The sequence below is a fragment of the Gavialis gangeticus genome, unplaced genomic scaffold, assembly GCF_001723915.1.
Source record: "Gavialis gangeticus isolate Ggan-Ray unplaced genomic scaffold, GavGan_comp1, whole genome shotgun sequence".
Taxonomy (NCBI): Eukaryota; Metazoa; Chordata; order Crocodylia; family Gavialidae; genus Gavialis; species Gavialis gangeticus.
In genome coordinates, this window is record NW_017729018.1 from 3,776,186 (window position 1) to 3,789,642 (window position 13,457).

General features: G+C 51.2%; 1 protein-coding gene across 1 annotated transcript in view; it reads left to right on the forward strand.

Annotated features, from left to right (window-relative positions):
* The window catches only part of RAX2 (retina and anterior neural fold homeobox 2), a 15,586-nt gene extending 8,352 nt beyond the window's left edge, over positions 1 to 7,234 (forward strand). Inside the window, exon 2 of the mRNA XM_019513698.1 lies at positions 5,845 to 7,234. Within this exon, the coding sequence (XP_019369243.1) occupies positions 5,845 to 6,288 (444 nt within the window). The 3' untranslated portion in view covers positions 6,289 to 7,234. The remainder of the gene's footprint in view (positions 1 to 5,844) is intronic.
* Positions 7,235 to 13,457: the final 6,223 nt, after the last annotated feature.

Genomic DNA, 13,457 nt, shown 5'->3' on the forward strand with positions numbered 1-13,457 from the left:
CAAGAGGGATGTGGACAGCATCGAGAGGGTCCAGAGGAGGGCCACTCACATGATCAGGGGGCAGCAAGGCAGGCCCTACAAGGAGAGGCTACAGGACCTGGACGTGTTCAGCCTCCACAAGAGAAGGCTGAGGGGGGATCTAGTGACCATCTACAAATTGGCCAAGGGGGACCAGCCGGCTATGGGAGAGTCCCTGTTCCCCCAAGCACTCCCGGGAGTAATGAGGAATAACAGCCATAAGTTGACAGAGAGCAGATTCAATGCTGGATATCAGGAGGCACTACTTCACTGTCAGGGCAGCCAGGATCTGGAACCAACTTCCAAGGGTAGTGGTGCTTGCTCCTACCCTGGGGATCTTTAAAAGGAGGCTAGATAATCACCTACCAGGGTCGTCTGACCCCAGTACTCTTTCCTGCCCATGGCAGGGGGTTGGACTTCATGATCTGCTCAGGTCCCTTCCGACCCTACTAACTATGAAACTATAAACTATGGAATGAGAACTCATGAATTGGCATTATGGATCCATCAGTACAAGGCTTCGTCTAAGCCAGTGTCCTTCACTATTCCATCAGTGAGAGCAATCAGTGACAGGTGCCAATTTTTACCTCCTTCATAGGGGTGTTTTCCCACACGCTGATTATTCTTGCCACCATACTTGTAACCCCCTCTAGGTCTGATATCTTCTTCTGGAGAGTGAATGACCAGTACTGCACATTAGGGCTGTGGGAAGCTTCAGGTGGTGATTCGATTCGGAGGAGATTCAGCCCGATTCAGTGGCTGAATCTCCGAATCTGAATTGAATCAGGGGACCCATTTAAAGGTCCAAATTGATTCATAGATTTCATAGACATTAGGGCTGGAAGGGACCTCGGAAGATCATCAAGTCCAGCCCCCCACCCAAAGGGCAGGAAGTCAGCAGGGATCATAGGATCCCAGCAAGGTAAGCATCCAATTTGCTCTTGAAGGTGTTCAATGTAGGTGCTTGAACCACCTCCGATGGCAGGCTGTTCCAGACCTTGGGGCCTCGGACAGTAAAGAAACTTTTCCTTATGTTCAGCCTGAAACGGTCTTGTAGTAGTTTATAACCATTCGACCTCATCATCCCTTGGGGAGCTGTGGTGAACAAACGTTCCCCCAGATCCTGGTGGTCACCCCTGATAAACTTATAGGTGGCCATCAGATCACCCCTGAGACTGCGCTTTTCCAAGCTAAAGAGCCCCATGGTTCTCAGCCTGTCGTTGTAAGGTCTGTTTTCCTGACCTCTGATCATGTGCATGGTTCTTCTCTGGACTCTCTCAAGCTTCTCCACATCCTTTATGAATTGTGGAGCCCAAAACTGGACGCAGTACTCCAGCTGCGGCCTCACCAAGGCCGAGTACAAGGGGAGAATGAGGCCCTGGGATTTGCTTGAGAAACATCTATGGATGCAAGCCAGGGTTTTGCTCGCTTTACTAGCCACAGCATCACATTGAAGGCTCATGCCCATCTTGGGGTCAATCCTGATCCCGAAGTCGCTCTTGTCTGTAGTGCTAGTCCGCGTAGCACTGCCGAACCTATAGACATGGTGCAGGCATGAGAACCTTGCATTTTTCTGTGTTAAACACCATCGGGTTCTCGCCCATTTCATAAGTCTGTCAAGGTCAGCTTGGATTACCCCTCTGTCCTCAGGTGTGGATGCTTTACCCAAAAATTTGGTATCATTGGGGAACTTGGCCAGTCTGCTTCTGACTCCAGTGTCCACATCATTAATGCAGAGGTTCAACAAAATAGGTCCAAGGACAGAGCCTTGAGGGACCCCACTGGTCACAGGGCACCATGATGAGTGACTTCCATCAACCACCACCCCCTGGGTCCGACCCCAGAGCCAGTTCCCTAGTCAGCGGATCGTGGTGGACCTGAGGCCGCAGTTGGCCAGTTTTGCCAAAAGGTGATCATGGGATACCAGATCGAAGGCTTTTCTGAAGTCAAGATATATGACCTCAATCTCTTCTCCCTTGTCCGGGTGATAGGTCACCTGGTTGTAAAAGGAAATGGGATTGGTCAAGCATGACCTACTCGCAATAAACCCATGCTGGCTGTCCCCCAGGATGTTGCCATCGGCCAGTCTCTTTAGAATGTCCTCTTTGATAATCCTTTCTAAGACCTTCCCCAAGATAGAGGTCAGGCTGATGGGCCTATAGTTTGCCAGATCCACTTTCCTCCCTTTCTTGAAGGTAGGCACCACATTGGCCTTCTTCCAATCTTCAGGCACTTCACCAGAGCTCTCGAAGATCCGTGCCACGGGTTGGGCTTTAATGCAGGCCAGCTCCTTGAGTACCCTGGGGTGTAAATTGTCAGGGCCGGCTGACTTAAAGGTTTCCAGCCTCTCAAGGTGTTCCTCCACGAGGTCAGCATTGATGGAGGGCAAGGCACCACCCTCACTTAGGCATCCCTGTCCCGTAATGGGCAGGAGCCATGTGAAAGACCGACGCAAAGTACCCATTTAGCAAGTTGGCTTTTTCCTGGGTGTCAGTCATCAGTTCCCCCTTCCGGTTTGGCAGGGGTCCAATGTTACCCTTGCTTTTCCTCCGGCTCCCCACATATCTAAAAAAGGACTTTTTATTGTCCTTGATATTTGTGACCAGTTGGAGTTCAGTGGTAGCCTTGGCTGTCCTGGTTTGCTTCCTGCAGGTCCAGACCAGTGCAGTATATTCCTCCTTGGAGGTGGATCCCGTCCTCCATCCTTTGTAGGTCTGTCTTTTTAGATGCAGGAGGACCGCTAGTTCTTTGTTGAGCCAAGGGGGCTGCTGTGCCCTCTTGCTGTCTTTCCTCCGAGACGGAATAGCCTTAGCTTGTGCATCTAGGATCGCTCCCTTGAGGAGCAACCACTCTTCCTGGACTCCCCTCCCCTTGGCCTCATGGTCCCTTAGGGCCTCACCAACAAGTCTCCTGAGCTTGTCAAAGTCAGCCCTCCTGAAGTCAAGGACCTCTGGACTGCTGACTGACTTGACAGCTTTTCAGCAGATGGTGAAGGTGATCAGCCCATGCTTGCTGTCACCCAGCTTCCCTTTGATCTTTAGGTTGCTGATTCAAAGCTCTCTGAATCTTCACAAAACATTCGGAGAGCTTTGTTGATTCGGGCAGTCCCCGGTGGCTGCAGCAGGGAGCTGCAGCCAACTCCAAGCTGGTAAGTACTAGGGGTGGGGGAAGGGGGAAAGGAAGACGGGTCCATGGAGGGACCCCTGCCAGCCCTTCCAATCTCCTGCTCCCCCAGCGTCCCCATGGCTGCCCCTGCCTGCCCCAGCTCCCAGCATTTTAAAAAAACAGCCCTGGTGCTCACCAGGTGCTGCTGGGCGGGGAGCAATCCCCACTGCCCCATGCTGCATGGGGGGGCTCTGCATGAGCCCCCCAACCCTCCACCCTCGCTCCCCCAGCCCCCCCATAGGTGCCCCGTCTGGGCCAACTCCGGCCCTTTCAGGAAAAAAACACTGGAGAAAACCCCTGGGACTCACCGCTCCTGGTGCAGCCTCCGGGCTCTGGGGGGCTCGTGCAGAGCCCCCACGTGGTGCGGGGCAGGAGGGGACAGTAGGGATCACCCTTGCTGACAGGAGCAGTGAGTCTGGGGGCTTTTCAGGTTTTTTTTTTTTTTTTTTTTTTTTTTAAAAGGCCAGAGCTGGCCCGGGTGGGGCATCCGTGGGGGGACTGGGGGAGTGAGGCGGGCTTGGGGGGCTTATGCAGCGTGGGGCAGTGGAGGGCAGTGGGGATTGTCCCCCACCCAGCAGCACCTGGTGAGTAGGGACTTTTTCCAAAGAGCTGGGAGCTGGGGCGGACGGGGCAGCCATTGCCAGGCTGGGAGAGCGGGCAGACGATGGGCCTGGCTGATTCAGAGATTTGGCCGAATCGAATCAGGACAGTGATTTGAACCACCAAATCAAATCACTGTCCTCTGAATCAGCCGAATCCAAATCCAAAGCAAATACTTGCTGCTTCGCACAGGCCTACTGCACGTGTAATCCCTGGCATTAAAGGACATTAAGATATCATCCATGTCATTCTCCATCCTAGTCTTAAGGATCCCTCCAAAGTTTCTCTAATTCCCTTTGGATTCTTGGCTAGTTTAAATAATTTGGTGCCCTGCAAATTTTGCCACGTCATTACTCACCCCCAGTTTCAGATCAGTGAACAGCAGCCTTGGAGTCCAGGGTCTGAGGCCCACACCATTAAACTTTTGCCATGCTGAAACTTGAGTACTTGCTCTTATTCTTTATTTTCTGTCTCCAAACCAGTTTCTGATCCCCAACTTTTTTGTTTTTTGCCTGTTACCCAATTACTACTTAGCTTCTTTACCAGCTTCTTGTGATGGGCTTTGTCAAAGGCCTTTTGAAAGTCCAAATAAATTCTATCAACCACTTCTCCTTTCTCCGCTATTGTGCTGAAAAGTTCAAGGAATTCTAATACAGCATTAAGAGAGAATTTTCCTTTGCATATGCCGTGCTGTTCAGATTCGGCTATATCATTGTCTTTTATCATTCTGTTTTGAATAACAAGATTTAGGCCTGAGGTGCACTAGCAGAGTGGTGTATACAGAAGTGGTATATACTAGCAGAGTGGTATGGTGAGAGGTCCAAGACTATAACAGAAGTGAGGTCGCAGCGCCAAGATTGAGATGTATTGCTAGATTCATGAGGGATACCTCTGGCTGGTCCTTCTTTTTGCAGTGGAAGTGCATGCTCCTGGAACATGTTCTAAAGCAAGAGTTTACAGTTGTGAAGAAGCCTAATGCGTAACGTGCGGTTAAAGGCTCAAACCTGACTGTATTTGTGGGGAAGAAGACAGGGAGCAGGTCCCCAGCTGTGAAGAGTGGTGCTGATGGAGTCCAGCAGGAGTCATGGCCAGACTTGCATGGGGGAGCCTAAATGAATGGGATGATGGAGGCAAGGGACAGTGAAAGGCCACATGGTTCTGAGCGTGTTCTACATAAGGATAAAGATGGATTGACTACAGGATATAAATACCTTCAGGGGGAGAAGGTTGCTGATAGGAAAGGGTTTTTTAATTTACCAGACAAAGCCAAAACAGGGCCCAGTGCCTGGAAATTAAAGCTAGACCTCAGGATTCCTGGGAGAAGCCCTTTGGTCTGTGCAGTGCAGGAGGTCAGTTGAGGTGGCCTTGAAGTATGGTCTAAACTAGAGAAGTCAATCTCAGGTGCCCCAGGATAAGAGCACCTTGGTCTGAGCAGCAGCTTTGGGGTAAAGCATCTTTGTATAAATGGCTCTTCCCTGGACACCTCTGTTTTTCCTCTTGTTCACATCACACCTTGCAGCCTCCTTCCCTCCTCTTAGCTACTCATAAAGTGCTTGGGGATGAGGCTTGCCAGAGGGACACCATACAGAACTGTGTGTCTGAAACACCCCGTTCAGGAATTGGAAAACCCACAAGAGTTTTGTCTGAGGAAGCCCCTCAGGATTATTTAACCAACAGAGGTGACTGACCTGTGGGTAATTATGGAAACAGCATTCAGCTGTCACACAGCATCTTCAGTTCCCAGTCTTCATGTGGTACCAGGATGGGGAAGCACTGTGTGTGGGGCTATGTTATCGGTGCCCTCTGCTATGGACTTGGAATTGCTCAGCTGTGCACCATAGACCCTGTATGGCAGGATTCTCCTTTAGCCCAGTGTGTGGCAGGGGTGATTTGGGGACAGGAGACTCTAGGTTCTCTCCAGATGGCCACTGTGGGCAGTAATCCTACAGTCCTGGATGTCTATGGCTGTTGTGCTGAATGCTAATTAAATTCAGTTTGGTGTGAGTTGGTGCAGCATAGGTATACCTGCAGTTAATCACTGTTCAGCATCTCCCATTGCAGGTGTGGTTTCAGAACAGAAGAGCCAAGTGGAGACGGCAGGAGAAAATGGAAGCCAGTTCAATGAAACTCCATGACACCCCTATGCTGTCCTTCAGTAGGCCCCCCATGACTGCCAATGTTGGGCCTATGAGCAACTCCTTACCTCTGGACCCCTGGCTGACTTCCCCTATCTCTAGCGCTACCACGGTGCACAGCATTCCAGGTTTCATGGGACCTACCCAAGCCCTGCAGCCAGCCTACACTGGCCACTCCTTCCTCAACAGCCCGCCACCAATGTCTCAGACCATGCAGCCCATGGCACCCACCCCTTACCAGTGTGCCACCACCTTTGTGGACAAGTACCCTTTGGAAGACGTCGACCAGAGAAGCTCCAGTATTGCATCATTACGGATGAAAGCCAAGGAGCATATTCAGACCATTGACAAAACCTGGCAGCCTATTTGATAAATGGTCACTTCCCTTCTTCCCGGCAACTTTCCAAACTCCTATGCCTGTCACTTTGGCTGGTCTCCATTTTGGGTTGCACTGAATAGATGTTGGACACCGTGAGACCCCAGCTGAGGAGAAGGGTGGGGAATTGCTAGGACCCTACTATGCAGCAGCTTGCCGAGCTGCTAACACACCTTCAATGCCATAGCTCAGTGCTGGGGCAGAACCCTCCTCTCTTCCCTGCCCCATGTTTAGAAGTCTCCTCTGGCTGAATCAGTTGGGGTCACAAACAAGGAAGCAACCATGGAGTCTAGCAAAAGACCAAGACACCCAAGACCTCCACAAAGGAGAATTCAAGAGCAGCTACTTTGACTATCACCTCCACAAAGCCAAGTGGACAGCACCATGCCTGTTTGAGCTTTCATTTTCTTTGTAGCTGCAGAGGACCTGTTCTTTGGCTGGAGCCATGATAATTTACACCAGCTGAGGACCTGATCCAGAGCTTCCCCTAGGACCTGCACCAAAACAATCCTCCCAGGCTGCTAATTGCCTAGTGAGAGCTGTGAGAACAGGATTGGGCTCCATGCAGGGGTGACATTTGCTGGCCTTCCCATCTGGGAGGTCCTGTGTCTCCAGAGCCCTGCCTTTCAGGAAGCCTTGGCTTCTCGCATCAGCGAGTGGAACAAGCAGCCCTCTGTACCAATGACTGGCAATAGAAATCTGCCAGGCCCCCACAGGGACTCTTGAACTCCCACAGATTGGTGAGTCCCTGTGAATTAAACCAAGGGATCTCTGGCAGCCTGTTGTAATCTCCCTGGACTTGATAGACTGTGCTTTCCCTTCCCGGATAGCTGTTCCTCAGCCCCTTTGTCTTTACTCTTATTCCTTTTTTATATGTGGCAGATTTTAAAAAGATCAAAATGAAATGATCTAGTTTCCTAGAGAACAACTTTTGTTGGGGTTTTTTTTACCCGTGTCAGAGAATGATGGTGGCTCGATTGAGAAATGCAATGAAAGATGGGCCTGTTCTGAGTCAAGAGATAACTATGGCACTGTTGGGCACAGGACCTTCCCGCACACTCTTTTTACTGCTAATACAGCAATAGTAGATGGTTTGTTAGTAATAATTTAATAAGCATATTTTGTCTCAAGTTTCCTTGGTGCTCCTTACAGGCTGTGCTTAATGTAGGAATTGCTTAATTTAACCAATGACTAAAATACAGCACTCTGGTGTGGAGAACGACCTGACAGCAGCACTACAGCGTGTTTTAAGGAAGGTAAGAGACTAAGGTTAGAGAGACAGGATATACTTGCCTGAGATGGAGTCTGACCAGAGTGCTGGATCTACTTTCATTATTCTTTTGAAAAATAACACCTATTTTTTGTGGGAACTTGTCTGTGCTCTGAATTACAGACATGGGAAGACAAAGCAGTTTTGCTGGGTCTTGTCCATATTTTCCTACAGGAGCTTTTGCAGCATTCCTGAACTGAAGTGTCCTGCCCCCCAGTAGCATAAGGAGGTGGAGTGAGTGGGCCATTTGTCTTGGCAGTGATTCATGGGTGGCAGTAGTAGCTCATGCAGGGGCAGCAGCAGTCCGTGTACAGGGGGGATGGGGTAAGACTGGGGCTCGGCACTCCTCTCCCCACCTCCCAGGGTATCAGAATTCCTAGTTACATCTCTGCTGCCCCCACCCATTCCCTTTGGAGACAGTTTCCACTGGGGCAATTTTCCCTAATATTCACCTTAATGCTTACCAAATGTCAGTCCATTTATCTTGCAGCTTTCATGTCTCGTAGCTGGTTCCCTCTCATAACATATTGCTGGGCTCCAGGGGCCCCTGCTCCACTCTCCTCCCAGACAGCAGTACCCAAATGAACTGTTCCCAAGGTGACGTTGCTGGATACCGATGATGTGTTTTATGGTAGTGCCCAATCTGATCCTGACTCCATGGTACTGGGTGCTGTACAGTTACATGACCAGAAAATGGGCCCTGCTCCAAGGATCTCACAATGCAAGTAGGTAGGAATTGGAGGAAGAACGATGGTGTGGCCTCTTCAGAGTCATACAGGAAATCCCTAGGAGAAACAGGAGGTAAACTCACCTATTCTGTATCGCAGGCCAGTGCCTTCACCACAAGGTGACCCTTGCTTCTGCTTATGAGCCTCCTGTGAGCCTGTGAGAGCATAGGACTTAATCCAGGGTCATGCACAAATAGTACAGGTGTCCTGGGACTTTAGGGAGGCTTGTCTTCTTCCTTAGTTTTGCCCCCTCCTGCCTGGTGCTTTAGGCCCAAACCTTGGCAGACTTTTGAGTAGCCTTAGGTTCAGAGGCAGTTAGATGCCTTAAATTCCTTCGAGGAGTTGGCCTTAATATCTAGCCTGGCTGCAATTAGAACGCCCGGCTGCTAAAATGGCTAGGCCACCCCCGGGACTTAGCTAACCAGAGTGGGTGCCCTGTCCCCACAGCCTGTGGTCTGCTCCCATCACTCCTTTTGTCTCACTCCATTTGCATTTTGCTTCTTAGACAGCACACATCTGGTACCTGCAGGGCCAGTGAGCAGTGTCCCACGAGCCAGCTGCCTGCTGGGAATGAAAGCTGCCATACAGGTGTCCTGACCACTGTCCTGCTGTGCTCATCCATGGCAAAGCAACAAGGGGCTGGACAGCCCACCAGGCAGAGAACTCAGCCCCACACGTCTCAGGAGGGGAAGGAGCAAGCTGCAAGTCAGCAGGGACTGTTCTACAACGAGTAGGGGGTGGGGGACACTGTTGTCTGGGGACAGGGAGCCATAAGGACAGGGATGGGCTCAGGGTTTGCTTGTGTCCCCGATGTGCTCATCTCTGCCCCTCCCAGTCCCCTCTTCTTCATGCTTCTCAGTTCTGCCTCTCTCCATCTGATCTCTTTCTCATTCATGTCTCCTCGTTTTTTGCCTTGCTCTTCCTCGTGCTCTTTCAACCCCACTCTTTGCTCCAAAGTCTTTCTTCCTTTCTTTCCTGCACCCCTTCTCCACCTCTGCCTATTGTGTGTCAGGACTAATTCCATATTCCATGCATGGGTGACCTGACACAAGTTTCCAGTGAAAGTCTCTCCCAGGCCCTGGCCTGGGAGCTGGTATTGTTATATTTTTAACAGGCAGTGTCATGTCCCTTTTGCTTGTCAAGGGGAATCTGGTCTCCAATCACTCTGGAGCGGTGCGGGGGGCTCCGCCTGGGGGCTGTGCCTTTCCTAATTGCTCTCAAGCAGTGACTGCAAGGCCACATGTTGGACACACAAAGCTGCAGTAATTACATAGTTGAGAATGTGAATTTCAAAGAAACACAGATGGAGCTGCAAGGAACGGCAGCCGCCTTCCCGGGGCTCCACAATTGGGGCCAGGGAGCAGGAGGAGGAGGGTGCCCAGCGGTCTGGGCTGGCCCCAGGCGGCTGGGTGAGGGCCATCCCCATTGTTTCCCTGCCAGGTTGGTGTGACCTGAGGCGTATTTTCCAGATCATTTATGATTTCCAAGGGCTCTACCCCCCTGCCACATGGCAGCTGAGTGGGAGCAGGGTGGGGAGTGAAGTAGCAACAGCAGATGCTGCATAAAGACAGGAAGACCCCTCAGGTTGTTAACAGTCTTCCAAGGGGGCCTTTCCTTCCCACCCTGCCTCTGGCACAGCCCCAGCATTCCCAGACCAAGGGCTGGCTCCGGCTCCGTGTAGATGCACAGTCCAAGGCGGGTTGTAGTCTTGAGGAGCCTTGTCCCCTCAACCCTACAGAGTCTGGCTGCTACAGAGGTCCCACCTCACCCAGGGGTGTTGGGATGGAGTCTTACAAATGCTAATCCCAGTGCCTAGAAACCTCACCCATGGGACTGAGCTAGGGAGAGCCCCAGGGTTGATATACAACCAGCAGCCCCAGGACAGAAGCATCTCTGTATTCATGAGAGCCGAGCCCTGTCTCCTCCCTGCCATGAAGACGGTATGAGCAATAGGACAAATGCTTATCCAGGCAACAGCTGCCTCAGTGGAGCTGCAGAGAGGGCAACTAACAGGCCACTCTCCCCTGTGCCTGTCACATAGGGTGGCAAGACAGACATGTAGTGTAGGGGGTAAAGCCAGGAGCAGCCTGTCAAAGCATGTTACCTAGAGCTGCCAGCTTGGCACAGCTCCCCTCTGTCCCATTATGGGAGAAAGGCAGAGTCAGACCCTTTTCAGATAAATAGCGCTGGACCTAGGGCCACCATTTGGAGTCTGCTGGACCCTAACATAGGCCATTAAAACCCCTGCTCCCAAGTGCCCTTTACAGCCATTTCCCCATCTCATTTCTCTGCATGGTCTCTGCTTCTCCAGACTGCATATTTACTATTTGCATGTGTTACACGAGTGCCCAGAAGTCCCAAGTAGCATTAGGCTGCAAAGCCAGATGTGTCAGTCAAGGGCAGACCTCAGGCCAAGAGGATCCTAAGCTGTGTGAATAACTGATGGGTGTGGGGAGGAGGTTGCTGACTGAATTGCAAAAATGTGATTAAAAAGTCATGTTGGGGTTGACCTGAAACAAAAAGCTAAAAGGATTGATTAGGGTTGGATAAACAGTCGTACTGGGGGTTGGTTTTTTTTTTGGTGGGGGGTCCTCTTTTTATTCTTTGATTAAATTTAGGTAAACAGAACATCATTTCCAAAGGAGGAATCAAAATGGGAGGTTCCTAAAGTGTCAAAATGAAACATTTTGACTTTTCTTTTTTTTTCCTAGCTCCTTGTAGACCAAAAACTCCACGGATTCAAGGCAAATTCACAAACTCTTGCGGCCAAGTCAAAAATACATTACTTGGCAAAAATTTGCCCACAATAGTTTGCCCAGCTCTGGCCATAATTGCAAATCTAAAATGGCTTTGGTGGCTGTGCTGGTGGCAGCTGCACAAGCCAGACGCAGAACCGAGTGGCGTGACAGCCGGCTCTGGTTGTCCCCAGCTGCTCTGCAGGAGAGATGCTGTCTGCATGCTAGACTGCCAGGGGTCATGTCTCATTTGAGGATTTTGCAGTGCTCTTCTCCCTGCCACTTTTGTTGCTCCCTTTATTCCTTTTTTACCATTTTGCCCTTGGAAACAGGAAAATGGGAAGAAAAAAGGAGTGAAAAGGAGAAAATGGAAAAAAAAGGTCCCCCCCACCCCCCCAAAAAACATTGAAAAAAATGCGGAAAAGGAAAATACCTTTAAAAATCCAAGAAAAAGTCACTGTCTCCAGCGCAGCACCCATCACAGTGGACCTTGCAGCGCAGGTTCTGGAGTGAGACTGGCCTAAGAGCAAGAGCACCAGAGACATGGAAGAGGGTCTTTTCTGAAAAGCAGATGCTCAATTGTATTTCTCCTTCACTGAAGACTTGGATCCATTCAGGAATTTAGGCCTCAGGGGCTTGCCCATCAGTGACCCTGGGGCTCAGACAGATCACTGACAATCAAGCCATCCCAAGGGCCAGGTAAACAAGTCCTGGCCTATAATCAAAGGAGCTGCCCCCATGTCCTGGGCCAGGCTTTGATGGGTAGGGCTGGAAGAGCCCTAATCCCACAAAACTAGACACCTTTCCCCCTTGTTCCTGGCCGTTAGATTCTTCTGGATTCAGGCCCGCCCGTTAATGACAATTAAACCTCTAATGACCAATTAAAAGCAGAGTCAATTCTTCCCCTGCAGCCTGGCCTAGCTAATGGGACCAGGTTTCGATTAACAGCCCCATCAAGAGGCACACTCCTGAGCAGAGATAATGAAGCAATGGCAGTGGAACTAATGGGGTTTGATCTTGGGGATGGGCTTCTCTGAATGGGGGCTGCTGTTTCACATGACATAATTGGAGAGGCCTATCCCACTGGCGCCGGCTCCACGGCTCTGTCAAGGCAACCAGCGGAACCAGGCCCCTCTCCCGGCATGGCTTGCCGCAGCCTTTCGAGTCCCAACAAAGGACGGCTGGCCAGGAGAAATGGGAGTGGAGGGCACCATTCCCGCCAAGCCTTCCAGCTGGATCCTCCAGTCCCATCTTCCCCTTTAATTGCCCCCTTGACTGGAGTCACCAGCTCAGAAAGGCAAACTCACCACTTGTTCCCACAAAGGGCTGTGGGAAGATGCTAAGTAAATTCCCTTGCTCTTCACTGGATCTCTTGGAAAGAGGCTGGACATGAAGCACGGCAGATCTGGGGCTGCTCTGCCTAGCACATTTCTACCAGAGCTGGCTGCGCGAGCCAAAGGCAAATGACTCCATGCTGGTGCTTTACACATGGCTGCCCCAATAACTTTGCTATTCCAGATGTAACCACCTATTTGTATTGTTTAAACGAGCCGAGTTGCATATTACCAGCTCAAAAGCAAAATGGCACATGGCTTGAGTGCCGTGGCATGAGGCAGGACTGGGTGGCAGTGGTGGGGAGAGAGGACCCAGAGAAGCCACAGCCAAGTAAACCACACTGGCCTCCCCCTGCCCCACCCTGGGACATGACCTGCCCTTCACAGCCATCCTTCCTCTGCATGTGAGCCAGTGGAAACAAAAGAGCCTGAAACTAGGACTTCTTGTATAGTCCTACGTGGGATGCAGCTCTGGGGGTTTATTTGGGCCAGAGGCACAGCAAGCTCTTCCAGTGCCGAGGGGCAGGGGGAAGGAGTATGCTGACCAAGGGAGAGGGAGAGGAGTCTTACCTGCTGGGGCTCTCCTCCTGCTGCTGCTACAGCATCCTGGGCTGGGGCTGTTGCCACTGAGGGACCAGCAGCAGCCTGGCCTCCTTGGGGGGCTCCTGGTGCCATTTGTCCCCCCGCCCCTGGGGGCAGGGTTGTGCCTCATGGCAAAGCCTCCAGGAGGAGTGTCATTCCACCTCCCCTCCCTGCAGAGACACAGCCTGGCTCCTATGGCTGGGCTGCACCCGCTGTGGCTAACTTGTGGGGGGAAGAGAGCCAGACTGGTGCCCCCTCTAAGTCAGTGTCCAGGGCTGGTGCCCCACTTGCTCCGCCCTAACAATGCTACTGATCTGGGCCCCGTGCTATAGCTTTCCAGGGGCTCTTAGCTAATCCAAGTCACAGTAACTGTTCCTGTGCAGCTAGCTACTTATCTACTAGAGCAGGTCAGACATTTTCCAGTTGGGGGAAAATCTCTCTTCCCTCACTCTGTCCTTGATGGGGGGAAAAGCTGATAAAATACAATGAAAAACTTTGAAACAACTGAAAACAC